This window comes from Anguilla rostrata, chromosome 4 (assembly GCF_018555375.3).
Source record: "Anguilla rostrata isolate EN2019 chromosome 4, ASM1855537v3, whole genome shotgun sequence".
Classification (NCBI taxonomy): domain Eukaryota; kingdom Metazoa; phylum Chordata; class Actinopteri; order Anguilliformes; family Anguillidae; genus Anguilla; species Anguilla rostrata.
The window spans coordinates 48,647,935-48,672,658 of record NC_057936.1 but is presented as its reverse complement, the minus strand read 5'-3'; the positions used below and the strand labels follow the sequence as shown (position 1 = coordinate 48,672,658).

Sequence of the window (24,724 nt, the reverse complement as noted above, 5' to 3'; positions counted from 1 at the left end):
TGATGAATTGATAAACTTATGTTATTCTTTGTCTCACCTAGAGATTACATACTTCTGCAGACTCACTATGATCACTCAGATGGTCACTAATAGCACGTGTAAAGCTGTGAATGTTCATTTCTCCATTTGGCACTAAATTAAGCTGTTTAATAGAAGTCTGTACAGGTCTCAACTGCCAACAGATAAATACATCCATAACTTGCAGCTTTTCAAAATGGGCTAGCTGAAGGTTATTTAGTATGAACCAGCCTCTGATGTTAATTTTGTGGGTCTTTTGGAAGTGTCTGTAATAGCTTCAAAGGTAGCAAGTTGTTGTGTTGTTTAGTCTTTTCACTATATAAATTGGGGGGTGGGGGTACTTGAAACATGATTTGGTTCTTCTGTTTGATGAAATAACTGGAGTCACAAACAGCCAGTTGTGCAGTGGGCATATAGAGACAGCTGAACCTGTGAAGGTTTCAGTCGTGATTTGTCAGGCTTCTGAGGGCCAGAGCGCTGGCAGAAGCTTCTGCTGCATTCTCTTTGGAACACCTCACTGAGACCCGAGCGTTCGACCGCTGACTTCTGTTTCTATAGGCCAGAGTCGGCCTCTTGTCTGCTTCTGTTGAACTGTTAAACATGTCTAAAATTAGCTGTGTTACAAGAACTCTGGCACAGTACAAGGGACGGTGCCACTTGAGTTAAAATGTGTTGTCCCTGACAGACAGACAAAGAAATAAAGTATGGCCAATTGAAATTGCATTGAAACATGTATGTGTTTGGCTGTACTGTTATTGTTTACTTCTGATATTTGTCAGCTTTTATGAAATGTTTAATACAGGATATTCATATTGGTAATCAGTCAAGAAAGTTTTTTATGGCTTCCTAGCTGCTGAAGAGGGCATAATGAGTACAGGATATGTCCCAATTGTGAATTGACTTTAACAAGTCAAGTGTGCTTACAAAGGAAAATAAATTTATAAACACAAAGTGAAAAATATGTCACATCTTCCAGTGGGGGGCAGCACACTTAGGCATTCCTATATTCTGTTGCCCCAATTTTCCATGAGTCATGTCCAAGAAATGACAGTTGGACATAGCTGTTGTTGCATATACTTCTGCAAAGGGATGAGATGGAGGAAACATACATTATGATGCAAAACATTTCGCTGCATTTCCTAGATTTATAGCATGTACAATATGGCTGTCTTATCTTAAATCTAGAGAAATGTTTAAATGTAATGCTATTTATCTAGATAAATGTTCTATAATCATTTCCTGTCAAAACTGAAGCCAGTGACACAGCACAGTAATAATTACAATAAATCCATTAAAATTTTATTTAGGTTACTTTTGTATGGAGTGTTACTTGACACATTTGGATTTTTGTATATGAAATGCTATGCTGCATTGAGGAAGATATTTTTTATTATGAAATGGAAACAGGATTTAAGCTGAACTGTGTTTCCCTCAACACAGTTGTCCTGGTAATATACTGTCACATTGTTTTTAATCTATGTGGTCAAAATGTCACTACCATTTTCACAAAATGAAGTGGATCTGAAGATGACAGAAGCTTGTAAAAACACTGTTATGCTAGGGAGTATGGAAGAATGGCATGTCCTTGGAGTATGTTCTTCCTGTATTTGTATCAGAGCTGTACAGCGATTCAGTTTTTTGTTCATTTCTGTGTCATTGCTATTGCGGTGTAGAGAAATATTGATTAAATAATTTGAAAACATGTTTTCTTATAATGAAAAAACCAATAGAAAGCTTGGTACATGTAAAAGGTTTCAAAAATCAAATTTTATATTTTCTTTGTCACCTTTTAGGAGCTAATAGAAATTTGAACCAAACTTCTTTTCTGTGAGCTAATAAATAATGGATGGGAAGAATTTTGTGAATTTTGGATCAGTGTAGCTGGGGCTCAGGTGGCCTGGGTAGGTCACAATTTCTCTTAGAATACAGAGTGAATGTATTTCAGTAAAATACTGCATGTGTTCTGTAGTGGTCTGATCAATCTTAAGTTTGTTTGGGAATGCTAAATCGTCACAATGCATTTTTGTGGTGTTTTTTCACTCTGCCCAAGAACCAGTTCCTGTCGGTGAAATACGGTGATATAAACTTACAGACTCACAAAAGTCACAATACACAGATTACACAGATTGTGAACCCAAGATGTTTGTATTGAATGCCAAAAATGTGTTATGTGAACCTGTGCATGTGCTAGATTCCATTTTTCATATATACATTTTGTTGTTTCGGTTTTGTAAGTTTTTTGAACAAATTCTTGCAGTAGCCGTGTTTCCTGCCTTGGGAGACAAGCAGTTTATTGAAACTACAAACAGTATGTCCATAGACATTGGTGATAAAGAGTTTTTTGTAATTTGACAAATGCAATATTTTCAGTAGCTGTTCTGACAAAAATGCTCTGTCTTTACTGAAATAAAAGGCTACACATAGAGCTTTGTGCTTTGAACTTTGGATGTCTTTATTCATTACTTTAAACAGCTGTTCAGTGTGAGCAGCCACAGCCGTTTTGTGTCTAGTCAAAGTCTTTAGTTCTTCAGGTCTGCTGGTCCCTCAAAAGCTTTTCATTCTCAGTTCAATCCATCTGTTTTTAATGACTTCCCTTGTCCAGCAGCAGTGTTAACGGTGTGTCCAGTGGCTTAACTGTAGGCTAACCAACATGGTGACAGCCGATCCTGTTGCTTACTGACACCTCCATATGCTTTCTAATACAAACGGAAAATGAATTGATTCACAGAACCGATGCAAACCTGCATTATGCATCTGCCACAGTTATAATGATACACATGGCTGATATTGATTAGAAGTATATGTGTAAGTTTTGTGATAATATTTAAAAACTGCTGTGAACTCGAAAAAAGGAAAATCACCATAAGCATAATCACCATTAGTGATCTCTCTGAAGGCATTGGAGAGAGTATCCTAAGTGTTCAGTTCTGTGTGAAAAGATTCCCTTTTAGGCAACGCTGAAATGGCCGCATTAAAAGTCAGGGGAGTCGCTTGGTGAGAGGTGAGGTTGATTAGCCTTTTGGCCTGCGGCTAATGGACGTGTTCTCTACTCTAGGCCGCCCGGATTATCGCCAAACTCGCAGCCTGGGGTCGGGAGCTCATGGAAGGCAGCGACCTGAACTACTACTTTAATTGGATCAAAACTCAGCTCAGCTCACAGGTATATATTTTTACAGCTTCCATTTACACAGTCTGCTCCTAAGCAGTGTTCTCTCTGATAGCACATCAATTAGCACATCACGTTATGCTTTTTTTTTTTTTTAAACTTAGCAAATGTCTGCATCACAACATCACATCCAACCTCAGAATAGAATTGAAACTGGTCTGATGAAGTCTGGGTAACTACCCATGTGTTGCTGGACTCTAATGAGAAAAAAAAAAGATTCATGAGTAAGCACTGGACTGCAGTGAATAAAAGAGCAAGCTATGTAGAGGCTGTTTGTGTTATTCTCACCACTGACATTGCCTTACATCGTACTTGAATTTTGAGCCTTTCCTGTACCCAATAAATATTTTTTCTTTTTTAATCAGAGTCAAAGTAGTCCACAAGTGCCGCGGTCTGTTGAGTGCTGTGTTCTTCCTGTCTTGTAGTTCACATAGCCTTATCTGACCCAGTGACTGCTAAACCACCTAATGGTTCAGCTTTCGCTTCTATTCGTCTTTCTGTCTTCTCTTTTAAATCCCTTTTCCTTTTCTGTCGATGATCTCGCTGTGCCCTCTACTTTTTAATTGCATGTATGGCATGAATGCTCATATATGTTTATGCTCATACATACATCACTTTGCTCCTTTTCAATCACAATGCACACTGTAAGTTAAAAGGTCTTGCTCAAGAAGCAAGCATATTTTGATTTTTACTGCTTTAATTTTATTTTTAATTGATAATTTTTTATCTGCTAAATTCACAAACGAAGCTATTCCATTGCCCTCTAGACTCATTCTCTCTGCGTAATTATAAAGTAAGCAAATAGAAATATTTTCTCATAAAAACCAAATTTGTTACACTTTTCTTCCATAGGTTGATGTGCTGATCTACTTCAATTATTTGGTGCAATTTGTTTTGGCATGATTCGTTCACTGTTAAACAGGAGTCTGGGGACGCAGGAGCAAGTAAACGCAGGACCAAGTAAATGCCGGACCAAAAAGTGAACATTTCAGAAAGGGGGAACGTTTCGTTTTGGAGACTGTGTGACATTTGCCATTAAACTGATCATACTAATCATTTCCTCCACAGGCATCGCGGTGTGATTGCATTGCAGCAAATGGTCTGAGTAGGACCACGTACCAGAGCAATACATCCGCAATACAACAGCAGTGCTTAGAGGGGCTCATACCACCAGTAAATACAGAGGGGGTAGTACAGGTTACATTTCTCCCAATCCTTACCTTTTCCATCTGTCGTTAGAAACAGCATCCTGCAGGGGCAGAAACAGGAGCAGTGTCTCCCAGCGATGTAAGTACTTAATCTGCCCAAGTCTCCTGAAATTTATACTGCAATGAAACCCTTTCTAGTGAAAACCCTTTTCACGCCTTCTGCGTATAACATCCAGCTGCACTTATTCTCTTCCTTTCTCTTTAATATCCCTGCTGCTGTGAGGAGGCTCTGGAGCAAATTAACTGGGTATTTTGTAGGTTCTGGGAAAACGTCTCTCGAGTCATGAAATGATAATCCGCAATGAACACAACACGTAGTTGTCCGTCAGAACGTCCTGTCAAATGGATTTAGGCTTGTGTGTTAGTATTCTGCGCGGACATGTTATCAGTATCACTTCAAAGGCGCTGATAACAGACTGATAATGCTTTTCCTTCCATTTTTTACACTGTGTCTGCGGCTTCAGTGGCACCTCCTCCAGTGAATGTTTCCAGATTGATAGGGTCTAACCAACCATCGGTGAAGTGTCTGGGTAGAACTAGAGGGCACTGAAAAGAAAATGGCAAATTGCTCTTAGTTTACAAACCTACATCTTTTTTTATTATACACATTATAACACATGTTTAACAAGCAGGGTTTTGGGATACTGTACATGGCTTATATAATTTTATAAGGTTGATTTATATAGTATGTGCTAATAGCTATAACATGCATATTGATGCAGATTAATGTATGCATCTGTAACATTTAATTTTATAGCCAGCCCCTGTTTGGTATTCTAACAAGCTAAATGTTGGAAATCATTAGCCAACCTCATTAGCCAACCGAACAACATTCAGTACTTCATAATTATGTTTTAAATGATTATCAATTACAGAGTTATTGCTATTAATCACGAGGTTGCTCACAAATGTCAAAGGCAAAGGCTGCAAAGTTATTATTGTGATATTTTCCCACGGCACTGCAGGACTGCCGCCGTGGGCTATGCGCGGCAAATTGTACTCACTCACTCACTCACTCATTCACTCACTCATTCAGCCACTCACCACACTCACTCACTCACTCACTCACTCACTCACGGACAACCTTTGTAGGCACATGCGCAGGAAGTGCGCTGTGGGTCTGGACGTTTTCGTGCTTATTAAACAGTTTTTTTTTTTTCTTTGTGAATCTAGAGAATTGAAAATATGAAATGGAAAGAACAAGCTAATTTAGCTGGTGCTCTAATTCATTTGCATGGTCTCTGGCATGTATCTTATTACTCTCTACCCTAAGAGTCAATGATGGATTATCTGTCAGCTTGTGGTTAAATGAGAAACATAAATATCAATTGAGGAATACAGATGTCTTCATGAATCAAGGAAATGGGAATCTAGTAAAAAAGGGAAACGGCTATAAAATTGTTTAAACAGTCGAATAGGGAAAATCAATGTCATACTTTTATATTAGTTTGTCTTTTCCTTTCAATGTGTCCTTTTAAATACATTTAAGTATCTGCACTTGTCTTCATACATACAATTGACTCTGCAACTAACAAGAAATTTGGAATAAATATGCGCTGGTTGAAATATGCGGTACGTTGCTACGGGTAAATTGTATATGTCTATATTCAACGTATTAGTAGCTTTAATCTTGGATATCGGCAACAACAAAAAAAATCTTTAAATCATGTATAATTTAGTTGATAATGTCCATTTTATAATGGTCAGTAGCAGCTGTTTATTTTGTTAATTAAGCATGTTATTGATAGGTATTTTTAGCCGTCCACCTGTTTTTCACATCAGATTATGAATGGCAATTAATAGAGTAAAAGGTAGCACCAGTGGCCTGCCTGTTTTCTAAAAAATTGCAAATCGTTGGCATTTGCTCCCTATGCAACAACACCTTTGTAACGTCTTTCTGAATAGTGAACAGCAGGCAAACAGGACTTTCTCTACAAGCCACAGAACACATTGTCAGAATATGGCAAGTTAATTATCAAGCAGCAATAATTAGTGCCATTTTGACAAGCAGTAAAGGAATTTTCCCTTTATTCTGTCCTTCCCAATAACCTCTGTCCTGATCTTTTCCTTTTTGCCTTTTTCTTCCCTGAAGGCCAGTAGCACATTAATACTATTTCATCATTTATTTAACACTCTGTTGCTCAGCTAACATCAAGAAATGCACTGTGTATTTTGTGCACATTTTGCACTCTTAATCCATTTGGTTGTTGTGCTATGAATAGCCTCTCAAACTTTGCTGAATACAACCCTCTTTTATTTGATAAGCAACGCTTAAACCATACGTTCACTAAAATAGGCATGGTTGGCCTAATCATTTCTGTCTTAATTCTTTAGCATCCCTACTTGAATAATGGGCTTTTGCTTTGTGCTTTATTTAAACACTTTTATTTAAAAACATCACTGTCTGTTTCTTTTGATATTCTTCCTTTATCTTTAAAGAATGCAAAATAGCCACTTATAAATAAATGAGGATATTTATAATATTCCCAGGGCAGGCAGAGTACTACACTTTGTTTTTAAGCTCTGCTTAATACGGCTAAGATATGCTTAATATGGTTAATAATTTAAGCTATGCTTAATATGGCTAAGATATGCTTAATATGGCTAAGAATTTAAGCTATGCTTAATATGGCTGAGATAAATAATACATTGGGCTTGAATTTTAAATGTCCAAGGTATTTTAAATGCCTTTGTCCAGCCATTGGAAAGTTTCACAACTGTTCCTTCTGATTCACCTGCATAGGGTGATTTAAACACTGTTTATCCATCCCTCTAGTCATTACACTGTGAATGTGTGCGGTGTCTAGTCTACTTCCTTTTATTTAGGAGAAAGTATTCTAAAACAAGGCCACTCACAACTGAAAGGGTCCTCAAAGGTTTGATTTAATTAAAAACCCGAAGCAAAATTATATTCTTTTATAAAATATCATAATAGCAATAAAATAACAAATCAGTGATGAATGAATTGTGGTTAGACAACAATGGAATATATGGACATTTACTGTACACAACCCTCTGTTCAAGGCCTATAAATATATAAACTCTTTATAAGCATCTATAGCTATCTACTTCAGATTTTTTGAGGAAAAATACAACAAGGTTATCTTTTAAAATTCTTATTGGTTTCTCTTCCATGCCTATCTAATTAGGATTTTTCTGCCTGAATACTGTTTCTCCACATCCTTTCTTCTTTTGTTTCCTTTTGTCCTTTTGTTTAATGCATATCCTCTTGGAAGATGAACCTTGAGGCAGAAATTCGTCATTAAGCTAAATTTATTTTTCCTGGGGAGATGAGGCATCTTCAGTGTTTTCCCCTCTGTAAATGCACTCATTTCAGTTCTGCTTTCCCTTTCAGAGCTCCCAGTATGTTCAGTGTGTGGCTGGCTGCTTGCAGTTGATGCTCAGGGTTAATGAGTATCGATTTGCCTGGGTAGAAGCTGATGGTGTCAACTGGTAAGGCAGGTTTTTTTTTCTTTTTCTTGGCTTCTTTTTACTTTTTTTTTACAGTAAAAATGTCACTTGGGGAGAAAGCTAAGCGATGTGGTATATATAGCAACATATAATCGAATCTATAAATGTTTCTATGGAAACAAAATCAAAGTATTGCAATGGCCAGCTCAGGCTGCAGGCTTGAACCCTGTCAAAAACCTGTGACAGTCCAAAAATGAAAATTTCGTGGGTCTTGAAAGTTTCGGCATGAAGGGATGTTTCAAAATTCCCTCGGGTGTGTTTACCGACCTTATAAAACATCATAAGAAAAAGGTCTGTGCTGTTGTCATTGCAAGGGGAGGCTAGGCTAGTGTTTATGACAGGGTGGCGCTAATGGTGAAACCTGTTTCTTTTGGAAACAGCATGCTGTATAAATTTAAAAAAATGTTTTATTTAGATTGAGACAATTGAATTATTAATACAATACAGTATTTGCCACATGGGAAGATTAGAATATATCTCGTTAATGGGGGTTGTAATGGTTTTCTTCAGCCTTTTGGTACATCTTTATCAGTGATACCAATAAGTCTGGACTGATCTTGTGTGCATGCGTGCGACTAGCGTGAAGCAAAGGCAAGGCTCTCCTCTTGTTTTCTCAGCATCACCGCAGTGCTGAGCAGCAAGTGCGGCTTCCAGCTGCAGTACCAGATGATCTTCTGCGTCTGGCTGCTGGCCTTCAGCCCCCAGATGTGCGAGCACCTGCGCCGCTACAACGTGGTCCCCGCGCTGTCCGACATCCTGCAGGAGTCCGTCAAAGAGAAGGTCACCCGGATCATCCTGGCCGCGTTCAGGGTGGGTCCGGGCGCCGGCGCGTCTCCCCCCCGAGGGGATCGGTATCCTAGGCCACGGCGAGGCGGCGCTGCCGGGGATTACCCGAACTGATGAGACCGCAGACCAACACGTGCATACTAATGCTGCGTTTGATCCTGCACTGTCATGCAGTGCACATGCACACACATGCGGGGGAGTATGGTTATGGAATTTAACTGTAATGTGGTGTAATATAGTATAGTGTAATATAATATTATAGTATATAATGCAATGCTGACAGTATAGATGTAAAATTTAATTAAAAGGACCATGCATAATGCAAACTATTTAACATTCACCAAAGCAAAGTTAAAATCCTGCAGGCTTCTGAAGGGGGCCAGTCGTAAAACATAATTTCACTAAGTATTCTATTCAGAGTGGGTGTAGGATCCTTTGGCAGTGTGGGATGCATTAGGGGGTTGTGCACCAAGAGGGGCCTGGCATTTTTATTATTTCCTCTTGGCCCGGTGTGGTCACTTTCCCCAGAGCTGCGTAATGCGATGCATGAATTATGTCCTGCATGGCAGCATGAGGCGGCTACTCTGTTGCAGTGTTCGCTCTGACGTACGTCATCTGCACGGCAGTAAATCGCTCCCGTTGAAAGGAAAACAATAGCGCTTAAACCCCGGGGGGTCGGTGGACCTGATTGGCTTACAGTAGAGGAATGCAAAAGAGAACGCGTAAATTAAAGTGTGGTCATATCTGGGAGGGTCGTGGGCGATGATTTGTGATTGGGCTTTGGTTCGCAAGCTTCCAGCCACATTCTGCCCACTTTTCATTTTCATGGGAGCTAATCTGAATACTCTGCTGCAGAGTGGCTGTGTGTAAACATTTCACTGGATGTTATTATGCTTGATATTGGATTGCTGCATTTTCAAACGTAAGCGTGGTGCATCACTCCAAGCTTGCGTTTTCCATTTAGATAACACTCCCTGTCTTACCCCTTTAATATCTTCCCGGTTTTTATGAGTATAGGTTTAATTAACAAATGAATCAAAAACATCAGACAGTATTACTACACACTGGCTACAAAGGAAATTTTATCACCTCTTTCACTGTACATTACAGATTTGTATACAAGTCTTTTAATGAGTTTGCCATATTCATTGATGTGCGAGTCTGGGACTTCTTAAGGATCCCAATTAATAGAGGTCATTTTGTCTGTGCCATTTAAAATGATAGTCTGTTCTCCCTGGAAAGCGCAGAATCTGCCATGCGTGCTTCTCCCCTTTGTAAGTACAGAGCGCTCGCACGCTGGTATTGACTTTCTGTTTACCTAATGGCCCAAGTCGCTCTCGATAGGAACACCAACTGCCTTGTCTCGGCATCTTTTGTTGCAGCCCCACAGAAGGTTAGCTGGCTGGCGGCTGTGGTGGTGCCTGAAGATTTCACAGAGCCTTATTTTAATGATTTATGGCTAAAAGGGGGTATTTAGAGACTGCTGGGCATGGCGCTGGCCATCTGTAATGATAATTCATTGCTTCCTCCACATCTTTTGCAACTGTAGCCCACATTTCTCCTCATCACATTAGGCTACCGCTAATTTACACATTTAGCAGAAAGCTCCCTGAAAGTAAGGGCTGGTTCTAAGTCATAATTGTGGTGCGAGGGGAGAGTTTCTTCCATTAGAACGGAACAACTGGTGCACAGAATACAGAATCAGCTCTGCATTATTTTCATTTATCATCATTGCTGTATTTTGTGGCTTCACGTCTGTGCTCATCAAGAGAAGCAACAGTAGAGAGAAGTAGGCTATGTCCTCTCTCAATTGCTTAATTGCATGAGAAGTTTTATGGGGTGGAATACTGTGGAACAGCTCTTTAAAAGCTGCTAGAAAGCAGTGGAGTGGTTTAAAGACTTTGCAGTATCTCAACATTTTAAAATGTCTCAAACATCTTAAAAGGCTATAGTTCATAAGCTGTGTCCCACAATATTTGACATGCTTTAAAAGTTCTGTCATTTTTCACACAGCCCACGAGAAGAGTATCCCGAAAGTCGAAAATGCAGCTTAAATGTCAGATATCTTCTGTGGTATTGTAATATCTACAGTATACCCCTGCTGGCCAAAATCTGCACTCGTACCCTAAGGATTTGATTCTGAACCGAGCGCTTGTGCCTTAAGTGTGCATCTCAGGTGGACGGGTTTCTAGGGAAGTCACATTTCTCCTTTTCGGTCAATATAGGTACTGTCACACTGTAGCCAAAGCCAAGAATAAGACAATCTCCCTATTTAAGAAACTTCCAGACTAATGGACTGCGACTTGCCAGTGTGCGTTGTTGGAGGCATGCAGCTCGAAGTGCTTAAAAGCTCATTGCTCACAAGTCTCACCCTGCCCACTGTTTTCTCAGTCACTATCTTCTGGAAATGCTTCAGGTCACACACAGCTTGTTACGGCTAAGATGAAAACAGGATTTTCCTAACGGCTCTCTACCTCTCTGTTTCTTTGCCGCAGGCATTTTTCACCGTTTTGACAATGTATTTATAATGCATGAAAGATATGTTGCATTGTATGTGCGTATATGCCGTTTATACACACATGCATACATATGCATGCTTGTGTGTAAGATGCTGGACCGATAGTCCATATGCATTATTCATTGTGCTGAACATCACTGCATTTGTTGATTCAAAGCAAACTCCTATCAGCTACTGTGGACTATTCCTTATGATCTGTGCTATCTGAAAAGCTCTAGGATTCAGTGGGACAGGTTTAAGCGCATATATAAAATGATATGCTTCTCAAAACAAAAAATAAAACTCCCATGGGGTAATACCCACCCCAAGGACCACATGCGCCACATGTGACTGCTCACTTTCGTAAGCGTGTTCCATCTGAGCTTTCCTGCCACGTCTGCGTACTCGCACTCATCTAGCAAAAACATATAGTTAATAATAATAATAATAATAATGATGATGATAACAGCAGCAGCTGTAATATAGTTATTGTTGTTGGTGTTCATCAGTCTTTTAGTGCAGGGCCATCCAGGCGTGGCAGTTCAGTGCATGTAACGAGAGCCGTGCTGAGCTGGGCTGAACAGGGATGAGAAGCAGCGTGGAGAGGTGTCTTAAAGTGTACAATGAGCGCAGTTGGCTGGTATAGAGTCACACAAGCAGATACGTACTAATGAAAAAACCTTTCATGATTGCAGTCAAGTGCCTCTATATCTATAGAGTTCATACCTTCTCAGCAAAACGTGATATATTGCCTTGCCTTCCACTGCCTTTATTTCTGTGTTATCAAAGGGCATAAAGATTTATCTGATGATGGATGATCTTTCAGAGAAGCAAAATAATGCTGGAAAGAATTCAGAGGAAAGTGCTGTATTTTCGCAAGTGGCAAAACACTGGCAAAACACGAATGGCTTTCAGATTGCGTATGTGTGCCATTCAGGGTTTATTGTTTTAATTAATAGGGCCTTGATTTTTACTTGATTGCCATATGATCAACAGAACGGTGGTATTGAAAGCTTAGATGTAGAATTTGTGTTTTGACAAGTCCAGCTGTAATCAACTCTTGGTGACAACACATATGGCCATACATGTAATATGGCTGGCGACTGGCATGCTATGTTATTAGAATCGCAGTTGTATATACCAGTAGAATGGAGGGGGCGTATACTTATTGATTGATGCTTATCTGTGCTGCCCAGGAAGCTTGCATTAATGAGCTGTACACTGTGGTCTGTGCAGAGGATATGGTGGAGGTAACCCTTCCTCTCAACGAGCGCCCTTGCAGGGACCATTTAAAATCACAAATACCTGCTTGGACAAATAAAACCTTTTGAATTGACTTACACTTTATTACAGAACGTGTTTTGCAGTGAACAATTCTGTTGTTTTATTGAATTAAATTCTAATGTCAGTTGATCACTTGTGAGTCTGTTTACAGTTTGGACAGTTTGGGATATTATAGTGTATAATGTTGTAGTGAGCTCCAGAGGTTTCAGCAATAATAAAGTCTTTGCTTAGAATCTTCATTCTTGCTATTTAATATATTTTTGATGATTGATTCTTCATGAATAACAATGTGTCTCTATCTGTGAAGAAATATACTTAGAAATTAACATCACAGTAGAGATTAGTGATTAATCACTTCCATTTTTTGGCTTTTGTTTAAATCTAGCACAATAGCTTTAACCTTTCTTTGATGTTTTTTTTTGGATTAATTAAGGGTCTTATGTAATTTTGATGTGAACGGCAAAGGGAATTGCTGTTGCTTTTATCCCTTGAAATACAAGCCTGCACATACAGTCTTTCACAGCATGTGGGGTGATGTGTGCTGAAAGTAATTGTTCTGTCGAAAAGTCTGAAATTTCACGATCAGAGATTGAGTCAGAGGGAAGCTTTGTGATCTTGGGCGTGATGCTAGTGCTGGGACCACGAGGCAATCTGATTGCTTACTGTTATTCTAGAGGATAAAGGAAGATTTTTTATGTAATCCTTTTGACAACCTGTTTTGTGAATCGGAGGTCACGGGCAAGGGGAAGGTGGACAGGAGGCCGGAGGAGAGACGCAGTATCGCGGCGCCTTAAGCAGCCTTGTAAGGGGATTTGAAGTGGCCCCCCCTGGCTTCATTAGTTTTGATCTCGGGAACTATGTTTACCAGGCTGAACCCCTGAGGTTGAAGCCGTGGGATGTGGGTGGATGTGAACCTGCAATCTCAGCCCGCAGTGTAATCTCGAGTTCATGACTCATTCCTGCTTGTTGAGATGGGAGCAGATGAAGGAAGGGGGAAGTGTGTCAGAACACCAGCAGTCTCTAGCCTGTGATTTAAAGTCCAAATTAAGGACTCTCTCCATTTGCATTGCCTCTAGCACAGGCAGCGATGCTAAAATATCTTCAGTTGATGGAGGAGAGACATTTATGCGAGAAGGCACGGGCAGCATGCTCTTACTCATGCTTTCCAGCCCCAAGAAGCAGATGGCATTAGCTTCCATCAACTGTTGATCTTACAGGCATTAAAGTACTAGAAAGAAAGTTTCTCTGTGTTTGGTAAGTCTTCAATAGCTGTGTTTACCAGACTAATGCAGTCACATGCTTGGGATTGTGATGGCAGAAGAATTGGTCTATGAAGGTATATTAAGGACTGTGGCCTGTGTCTGTCCTATTGGTGAATGTGCAGAAATATGTGCAACGGTAAAAATATTAGTCATTTGTTATTTTGCTTGTGCTGGGCCAGTGGTTCCTAAACTGGAGTCGCCTGATGTAAGGATGGATTCACTTTAACTTTTTGTAACAAAGTAAAAAAAAAAAAAAAAAAAAATGTAAATAATTTTAAAATTTTTTGTCTCTTTGAAATATGTTGATGTAGGCAACTGCATGTCGAACATCAAAATAACCCAACTGCAATAAAGCAATGAGGCGTGAGAGCCCGTGGTACATTGCCAGTATTGTCAAGGGTTAAACGCCACTGTTAGGCATGAGGCATGTGCATGGATGGGGGTGTTAGTGTCACGCAAATTTGTGAACATTCATTCAGGCTCGCATCCAAGAAAAGTTTGGGAGCCCCTGTCTTATGCTTTTTTTTTTTTTACACTGATATTTTCTCATCTCCGAGGGCAGCATAAGTCCAGAGTTTTATGAATGCAATATAGTTTATCGTTTAATCTTCTGAAAATGTTTCTACAGAGAATTAACAAAAATGAGCATGTATGAATTCTTTTATCTTCTTACATAAGGAAAAGAAGAAAGAGTACCATAATACCTTCAGCACTGAAGATCAGCAATCTGAAGAGGAGCTTTGATGTGACACCAGTATAATCGAAACTGACTAATTCTGAATTCAAATCTGGGTGCATGCAACAATGGCAAAATATATTAGTCAAATCAAATGTGAAATGTCATTTATTTTCAGTATGTGTCAGCTGCCAAGGACATGCAGGAGGTCATGCCAAAGAGGAAACTTTGCAGGGAAAGGCCATGGGGTACATCAGTACATTGTATCTTGTTGAATGAGTGGGTAATCCTTTAAAGTCTGCTGTTGAATATTCCATCATTCAGAATGACTGTGATTGCATAGAAGAGCTGGATTAAGCTATCAGACACTGTGAATAAGAGGTCATTTTACAGGTAAACGGTGACTCTATTAAATATGGATCACAATTTACAAAGGAAGAAAATGCAGCCGCTAATAGTGAAGTTTTTCACAAGAATCGAATTATATTTGTAAAGATTCCTCTTATGTTATTCAACCGGCTCATCATATTAAATTACTTATGAAACAGGGCCTTTATGGTGTTTCTCTCCCATCGCTGCTTGCCTGCTTGGTTGTAGTGCAGCACTGCAACAGTGTCTGTTTGGTCATCACGGTGCATTCAGGCTACGTCAATGGCTGGGCGATGTCTCGGCTCAATATGCCCATAAGGCTGCCCCACAGTGCTGACTTCAGAGCAGAGCCCTGATGGATTGTTTTCTCTCATTATCCACATCCACCCCACTATATCCTCCCACGTACACAGTGCCTGCACCTGTGCAGTCTCGTCCTGCTTTCAGCTGCGGCCGTTATTTTCCACGTAGCCGGCAGATTTGCGGTATGTCAGGCTAAAGGTGCCACTTCTGTCCACATGAAAGCAGTGAAGTGTCGATATCTCAGCATTGTTATACGGAATCTAGTAGGGATTGTGACATTCCAGCTTTTTGTCTCTCTCACATTCAGACACATCTGATATTCTGTTTTGAAGTTTTGATTTGATGCCCATAAAGAAGCAGTATTTCTAGCTTTTTTAGAAGGCATTGAACAATAAGAAGTGAATTTCCAAATTCATGTAAGAATGGTGTTTTTGTTGTTTTGGTGAAACGCCATGCTCAGATATTTGGCAAAAGGAATTAAGATAACTTACGCTGAAATCTTTGAATGCAAGAATTCATCTTTGGGTTGACTTTCAAATTGTTGTAATATGTTTAAGCGTTTATATGGATGTTGGCTTAATTTAGTGCTATACTGATGTTGCACTTACTGTATACTTGCTGGTCTGGGAATCTTCTTAGCCAGGTCCAGTATTTTTTCCCACATAATTGGATGGGCTTGTGCTCTCTTTCATTTTAATTTGCTCTGGATGTGATTTGTAATGTACAGATGATTATCTTAATGTTAGACCAGCAGAAAATAACTAATATTACTTGAAATTAATTTAATAAACCATCACCAAAATAATTTCACAGGCAAGTAATTGGTCCCGTGCCTCCCACTGACGACCTGCAGGACGGTAATTTTGTTGTTGGGAGACCCTGATGATGGAATTCTATTTGAGAATTCATGACACCTGGTGATGAGGGGTCATCTCTTTACTGAGATGTCTCTATCCTCAACTGATAGTTTCTGTCTGAATGCCTAAACCTGTTTGTTGATCCGATGACTTTCTCTGATAGAAAGAATTCTCTCCAAATTAAGTAGTGCTTCTTCAGAACTTCAATCCCAGCATGCCCCAAAATCATTCCTTCCCCAGGAGGGAGCTCAGCAGGCTTCACTTAATGTCTCCAGGGTAATTACTTCACAAAATAGAAAATAGAAATCCCAAAGCCATAATAATTACAGGCACTCAAGTGAGTTATTACTGTATGCTTGACGTATTAGTGGCACACAAAGCGACTTTCACCTCCTGTCAAATGGACAGAGACTGCAGAATGGACTGTCTTTGAATGGCTATAAAATCACCTGTTGGAACATCATGTGTGTGTTATATCAGAAATCACTGTTGGATTTGGGTGGCTGAAGTGACTCCTCTCGTTTTTCTATAGTGTGTTCCATTTGGGAATTATACTAGTATTCCCTAAAACATGAATATTCCACAAACATTGTTTACCTGTGCGAATACACTTCACTGCTTTCCTGACTGTGCAGCAGTTAGTGTACCAGCATTACAGCATGTCCATCACTGTAATTTTGCATACAGCTTTGCGTTCAAATTCACTCTGTTTGACTCAGCAACCACTGAAGTGCAGTTTGTGAATATATGACACTTATCATCATAACAACATGGCAGGTATAATGTAGACAATTAATTGGGTAGACACTGGTCTACTCTAGATTTAATGAGTGAGACCATTAGCAAATATAATTTGCGAATTAATGATTTTTGCTGAATGGGTGAGCAGAATTATGCAAAATGATTGCCTTTGTTTTGTCAGTTTGTTGCTCGCAGACTATGTAATCAAGTTAACTGATCAACGATAACTGTATTCTGCCACCTTTATTTTACAGATGTTAAATATTTTATTTTACAGGTGTCTGAAATTATATATGTGTTCATGTCATTTATAATTACTTATTTACTACTTGCTTCTTGGGAATTCAAGTGTTGTTAAATAGGGTGCTTGTTTTCATTTGCCTTCTGTGCATAGAAAGTGTCTCTTTGATGTCTAAAAATGTATTTTCTTTGTCTGCTGAAGATTGCATCTTTTGACAATGTATTACATTGCATAACCTGCCCCTTTGATTTTGTTCTTTGAACCGTTTTCTTTCTCGTTTGAAGCAGGTGTTAGTTTGATTTGCTCTTGTCCAATATGTAATTGCATGGCTGCAGAGGTTGAATAATTTATTTCCTTACCGTTATGGCACAGGTGCACTCTATTTATTTTTATTTTTTATTTTTTTGGTAATTTTATTGTTGCCTTTTCAGAATCTTCTGGAAAAGTCAGCTGAAAGGGAGACCCGGCAGGAGTACGCCCTGGCCATGATCCAGTGCAAAGTCCTGAAGCAGCTGGAGAACCTGGAGCAGCAGAAGTATGATGATGAGGACATCACTGAAGACATCAAGTTCCTCCTGGAGAAGCTGGGAGAAAGTGTGCAGGACCTCAGGTGGGAATGAATTTTGTGTTGGGTCAGCTGTGCTTCTGGATTGAATTGGACAGTTTGAGATATCCATTCAGCATCAAGTTTTCGTTCAGCATCACCTTTGACACTGAGCCCTATACAATCATTTTTACTTTTCAGTTAAATTCGGTATGGGTGCATAAAAGGTGTAGATGGTATGCAAATCAAGATGGTAATAATAATTGGTGTCTTGATCAGGCGTCAATGGAAGGCTCTGCATTTCTGTGATGTGGGGAAATGACCTCCTTTAGCTGCAAATCCTGATGTTGTAACCCATGAATTTAGTTCCTGTTGGCATCAGTGGACTCACATTGTGCTCTATCGCAGTGTAAATCAGAAAATAACTGATCCTGACAGAAACCAACTGATCCTGACCGTTGATGTCATGAAACGACCACATCTTGGATACGACACCCCGAAACAACAAATGGCCAAACCTTTAGTGCCTTGTTGGCCATGCTTTCAGTAGCTAACGATAGCATATATCAACCTCTTATGACTATTGCTTGCTCTGATAATTGTCTGTTTGGTGTGAAAAGCTGTATGGTACAATGATTCCCTTGTGTGAATGGTTTCATCGAACCACTGCAGCATGTTGAATGTTTGTATTGTCCCTAGTATGGCTGGTATGAAGGACTAGAGAGTCATGATGACAGTAAACAAAAATCTATATTTACCATCTTTATGTTTATACAGACCATTAGACTCCTCTTTATTCTTTCTGAAAACTGTATTGTTTGCTGTTGTCAAAATATTGTATTTGTATTTATGATTTGTCTTTCATTATCCCTTTATATTGTTCAAACAAAATATTTTATCTTCCAAAGCATTGCACACCAATTTTCTTGTACTGAAAAAAGTGAGCCCTCCAGTCATGAACATAAAACTCAGTCTTGCGCATGTATTGCTGAGACGGTCGGTCTCTGATAAATAACTGCAATAGACTGTGCTCTATGTGGCGTTCACTGACAGATGCAATTAAATGTTCAATCAGTTGTAAATTTTTAATTCCACAAGTCTCCTGAAGTCATTGAAATGGCTTCCTCTGCTTATCAGGAAAATGGCAAAGTTAAAAAAAAAAAAAAAAAAAGAAGTTACTTACATTTGGGATTACTGGTAATGCATTGTGACAGCATACTGACATACATTACAGTGAGGTCCACCAAAAGGGGAAAGCACACTTTTGAAAGCTGTCCATTCACCTCACAACAGCTGAAAAATGGTGCATTTCAAAACCATGTTTCTTTTCTCTGTTTGTGGTGTATTGAGGGTTTACAAAATCAATGCTTTTGTGGATGACTTTCAATGCAGGCTGCTTCTCTGAGGGGACCGATTTGTTTGAAATGAATGAAATTATTTTATTTTGCTTAGAGTGGCTTCTGAAGCCTCTGTCTGGGCACTCTAGGGAGCCTACTTGTTTTTTGTTTGCTTTATTTTATGTTATTTTGCTTTGGTCTCCTTATGTCCTATAGTTTTCATGCAGATTGATCTTAAAAGATTATGACCTTTTAAACTGATGAATGAATTTTATTTTATTTTTTTCAGTTCCTTTGATGAGTACAGCTCAGAGCTGAAGTCAGGCCGCCTGGAATGGAGTCCTGTGCACAAATCAGAAAAATTCTGGCGTGAAAATGCTGTTCGGCTGAATGAGAAGAACTACGAACTTCTCAAGTAAGGAGATTGCCTGCCCATTTTCATCATTCTTGATAAAGTAGAGAATTGTTGTTCCTTCAGGAGGCTTATAGCTTACCTGTAAACAAGTTTTAAATTATGCTGACTTTGCTGCTGTGAGTATTTCTTGATTCTGTATTTCAAACTGGCATCTATAAGAAGACGGACAAGATAAGTGTAGATATTTTCGGTTGTTGTGTAAATCACAAGACTTTTGTCCTGTGTTATGAAGCTCCCAACAGTAAGTGCAGCGTTGCATTCAAACAGGAACGTGCTGACTGGGACCGTGTTAACTAAAATATTTATAACGGTCCCCTGATCACTAGTGAATCCCGTCCGTGCTTGACCCCATTTTCCTGCGTTCTGCTATATTCCGAGTTGCTCTGCGTATCGTTCTGTCCATCAGGAACACAGGAATCATCAAGGGCTTCACTCCCTGTTTTAAGTTCTGTATTTCTGCTGGTCAGGCTGATACCATGGGTACTTGAACCCCGGGTTAATGCTTCTCTCAGGGATGCTTGTGATCGTTTGCAGTAGTATTTTTACATCTATAGAAGATGTGGTCCTCACTCCTTTGCTGAGCTTTCAGGGGCACAGTCTTTGATTTGCTCTGGCTGTGGGTCCTTTGTCATGTAATGAAAAGTTGCCATATTGTCAACGGAGGGTGTCATCCACACAGGGTAGGAACTTCAATGATATGCCATTTCTGCAAATTGAGCCTTTTTGACTACATGCATACTTGCGTGCATACACACATATTTGAGGTGTTACTGTCTTAAGTGGTGAATAGCTTTCATTGCTTGGACTAAACGAGAATCGTACCGAACAAAATTCAGGAACGTTTTTTTTTTTTTTCATGAATTTCATATTAAAGTGTATAGTTGTTGTTCAAAAGAGACATTAATGTTGATTGAAGAAAAACAGCACTGAGTTTTTTTCTTTTTTTCAAAGTCTTGTGAGAAATGTGTTCTTCGGAGAATAGGCATGTGAAAATTAAACGATATTCTTTTTTGGGGGGGGGAGTATCTTAAAGTGCAAATTATATTCAAGCACTTACTATTACTCAAGAAACGAAATCCTATTAATGTACCAGGGATGTAATTACTGAAATGGAAAAAAAAAGAACCAATGCTCTAGGTTTCCTTTCAGGTCACGTAGTAGAGGCAGAAACTCTTAAGACCAGGCTTGACTGGGCTGGATACGGTGTCAGATACTGTCTAGTCTGTAGGTAATCAGAGCACTAGGAACAATTTAGGCAGGAAAGCGGTGAGCATTGTTGGGCTGAATGGCCTGTTGTTGTCGTTGTGTTGTGTTATGTTGCATGTATTGCGGAAATGTATTAACTAACTCTGAAGCTGGCTTGATTGAGGCATTCCACAGAACAAAACAATCCATTGGTGTATCTATCTGTCTTTTCTATCTACATGTCATAATACGTGTGATATGTACATAAAAGATAAATTTTACATACAGCACAGTTTTTTTGTTGCATTGTTGTCATTTTTACTATTGCATTTTTAACAATGTAAAATGAATAATTAATTAATTATTAGTATTGTGCTCAGTGGCATGCTGCTGTGAATTGCATAGGGAATGAGATGATTGGCTTGTTTTGTTTCTCCGTCAGGATCCTGACCCGGCTCCTGGAAGTTTCTGATGACCCGCAGGTGATTGCGGTTGCAGCCCATGATGTTGGAGAATATGTGCGACACTATCCTCGAGGAAAACGGTAGGCAAGCAGGTCCCTCAGTATGTGCTGCTTTCCATTAGAACTGCTTTCAGTGAAGTTAAGCACTGAGTGCTCACGTCCGATGTCACGCTGCACCACAAACAAGCATGTGTCTTAGCTGTCACCAGAACATCGAACATTAGCATAAAAGCATTTCTTATTTTAGTTCATAACATAAAACAGTCTGAAAATTATTCAGGTATTCTGTGTCAATCATTTTGTGGGGTTCTCTACATTTATGTGCTTCTCGGTCCTTCATTGAAAATTAATGCAGTCAGCAAGAGTAAACCTCTTTTCAGATTAGTCCCCTGCTTAAAAAGTCTGAAAAATAATTAGAATTCAGTGCCCTGCAGTCTGCAATCTTGTACAATACACGATATGCTACTATCAAAAACAGTGTCTTCCACTTTAGGGTCTTACTGTGTTCAGATGGCTAGTATCAATTGTCATTTGTCTACGGACTGCTATTGTTATAGTGTGAACTGTGGATCTGTTGTTTTCTTCTGTCTGTGAAAATGGCAGCTGAAAGGAGACCGCAGGCTCTGACCGGTGTCCTGGAACGTCTCGCACACACCTTAAAAAAAGCGAGAAGCACCATCCATTTGAACAAAAAAAAATGAGTTGCATTCATTAAAAAAAACGAATATTACTTCTGCGGATGAGCAATTACGGCAGCCTTTTTACGTGATCACAGTGTTAAACTTGGGTAAGGAGGAGATGTTCGGAGTGTGCTATCTGCCCGTGATAATAAGTGAGAAGGGAGGGAAAGCCCATCTGTGAACTGAAAGCCGCAGGTGGGCGAAGAAGGCCACGGAGAGCAGCATGTATGACTGGTTTGCTTTGTGTGAAAAGCCAGCGGGATTATAATGACTGTGGTTGTGAGGACAGCACTAGTCAAGCTTGCAAGTGCTTTTGAATTTGATATCGACACAGAACACGTCGTTTAGCTGTAACAAGAAAGTTTCTGAACCAAATATGTGTTATCTTTAATGACTAAAATGGACTGGGGCATTACACTACATAAGCATTTTGCTCACTGCACTGGTTGTTTTGAATTGTTATTTAGTTTTCATATATATAACTAATAGTTGTGAACACATCTCAACACATGCCTGGGTTGAACATAACCATACTCAGCACCAGTCTGTGTTGAACACATCCATGCTCAACACAAGCCTGGGTTGAGCACAGCCATACTCAGCACAAGCCTGGGTTGGACACATCCATATTAACACAAGCCTGTGTTGAACACGTCCATACTCAAAGCTATCCTGGGTTGAGCACAGCCATACTCAACACAAGCCTGGGTTGAGCACAGCCATACTCAGCACAAGCCTGGGTTGAACACATCCATATTAACACAAGCCTGTGTTGAACACGTCCATACTCAAAGCAAGCCTGGGTTGAGCACAGCCATACTCAGCACAAGCCTGGGTTGGACACATCATACTCAACACAAGTCTGCTCATTTAGAAAGAGAAACAAAACCTGCACACAAGTTTCACGGCATTTGCCCGAACAGCTGCCCGTCAGTGCGAGCCTGTTCACTCACAGAAAAAGCACATGAGAATCACTACTTTCGGTCGGCTAGCCCAGCTGCTCACCAACGCAAACCTGTTCATTCCACGAGAAAAAACCCATAACTTGCCCTATGATTTCTAATATAGCCATTCATCAATGCATCCATGCTCATTGTGAGGAAAATAGCATGTCTATCATTGCGTTTCGTAGCACAGCGTCTCACTGATGCAAACTCGCTCATAGGGCTCGCCACTACACTACAGTGGTTGCTAAGGGTATGCTACAGCAGTGTTGTTTTCATAAATTCAAGTTTGCCCTCATTTTGTGCAAATGGCGCTAATGTTTGGAGGCTGAATATCTAGAAGTGTTTAATATAACTGTCTGCTTAAACTGTTTATGTGTATTTTTTCAGTCTCCTGGTGGTTTGCATGAAAATTTTCTGTATTGAAAGAAATGTAGATGTTCAGTGAACTGGTGTATTTCACATGTTTTTTAAAGCTTTTTAGATTACCATCTATAGCATGAAACAGTTGTTACACTGGTGCTATCCTATTTCTGTGCTACCTGTGCTTCTCTTTGCTTTGCCATCACAGCTTTAACAGCCTGTAATTATACACTGCTTTAATTTAGCTATTCCTTCATATATTTCCTTTGTTCAAAAGAAAATTCAAGCCTGGTAACTGTGTTATTGTGACACACGGTAGAGCATATGAACTATGCTGAAGGATATGCAGTAAGGATTATTGACTGATGACTAAATTATTATTATTTTGTTTTTACAATTTTGCAGCAAATAGAACGACTCACTCTAGATATGCAAATATTACAGCATAATTATGTAATTTTATATTAAATTTTAACAATAGTGCAGTTACAATAGAATTACAATCAACAGTATTAAGTTACAATATATGGTTAGAGTGTGTGTTCATAGGCACTGTATATTGTGGTGAGGTATTAATTTTATTTGCATGTCACAGTATTTGTGTCATTTTGAAAGCAGAATTGTCTTCTGTTGTCTTGTCTTTGACAAAGACAGACAATTAACAGACAATACCCCCCATGTAAAATATTGATGCAAGACATACCAGGATGTAACTGAATATGCAGTTTTCACCTTTCACACTGAGATGGCATTAGGATAGTCAAAGGCGGTTCTATAATTAAGTGATAATCTTGAAAGCATCCACAATAAAGGCAATCAAAAAGAGTGTGTGCTTATTAACCTTTATCAATGCATGTGAGATGTTTTTTAATGAGTGCAACTGACATCACAGATATGGGGCCATAGCCCAGAAAGCACTCCAAACTTACACAGCATGCATCGACTTAAAACATTATATATATATATATATATATATATATGTGTGTGTGTATGTGTGTGTGTGTGCGCGCATATACATGTATATATGCATATATATTCACAGTGCACGCAATATTGTTTGGGACAAAGACATTTATTTGGCCGGAGAAATGACAGAACTTTCTGATTGGTCAGATTTGTTCAATTGCTTCCTTAGTGCAGGTATAAGAGAGTTTTCAGTATCTACCTTTTTGATTGTTGCCTTCTGATTGCCTTTGGAGTCTGTTATTGGCATTTGTTAACACGAGGACCAAAGTTATGCCAATGAAAGTCAAGGAGCTATGATGAGACTGAGAAATAGGCCAAACCTTAGGCTAACCAAAATCAACTGTTTGGAACATCATTAAGAAGAAAGAGACCCCGGTGGGCTCAGAAATCATGAATGGCCTGGTAAGCCAAGGAAGACCTCTATGGTGAATACAATGAATTTGGAGGCGTTTGGTTGAACTTGAGCGGATAAGATGCTTCAGTACACTTCAGAATTAATTCTGCTGCTATTATCAACAGTTACATCAGCAGTGAAGACAAGTGAGCCAGTATCTGTGGCAGCCATACGTGCCCAAACCATAACACCTGACACCACCATGTTTCACAGATGAGGGGAGGTGCTTTGGATCTTGAGCAATTCCTGTTGGCCTTTATACTTTGCTCACTTTCCATCACTCTGATACAAGTGAATCCTGGTCTAATTTATCAACAAAACCTTTTTGAAAAACACTCTTTTATGTGCTTCTTAACAAACTGTAATCTAGCCATCCTGTTTTTGTGGCAAACTACAGATGACCAGCCAGGCAGTATAACCAGTTATATTTCTGTTCCACAGCTGCATACAATTGGCGTAACACCCACAAGAGATATGCATGGTTGAAAGTAATTCACGAGAGCATGAAAGCGTTGTCAATATGCAGATCCACCACAGGGCCGTTATTGATAACC

At 39.5% G+C, this 24,724-nt stretch overlaps 1 protein-coding gene across 6 annotated transcripts in view; it reads left to right on the top strand.

Moving 5' to 3' along the window:
• LOC135253525 (V-type proton ATPase subunit H) overlaps window positions 1–24,724 on the top strand; it is a 58,867-nt gene that overhangs the window by 12,221 nt on the left and 21,922 nt on the right. For 3 of the 6 annotated variants that reach the window (XM_064332902.1, XM_064332903.1, XM_064332905.1), the window contains 7 exons: window positions 3,074–3,178; window positions 4,424–4,471; window positions 7,748–7,845; window positions 8,481–8,673; window positions 17,311–17,489; window positions 19,050–19,175; window positions 20,803–20,904. In XM_064332902.1, the coding sequence (XP_064188972.1) occupies window positions 3,074–3,178; window positions 4,424–4,471; window positions 7,748–7,845; window positions 8,481–8,673; window positions 17,311–17,489; window positions 19,050–19,175; window positions 20,803–20,904 (851 nt within the window). The remainder of the gene's footprint in view (window positions 1–3,073; window positions 3,179–4,423; window positions 4,472–7,747; window positions 7,846–8,480; window positions 8,674–17,310; window positions 17,490–19,049; window positions 19,176–20,802; window positions 20,905–24,724) is intronic. The other 3 variants (XM_064332904.1, XM_064332907.1, XM_064332906.1) reach the window with 1 other exon arrangement.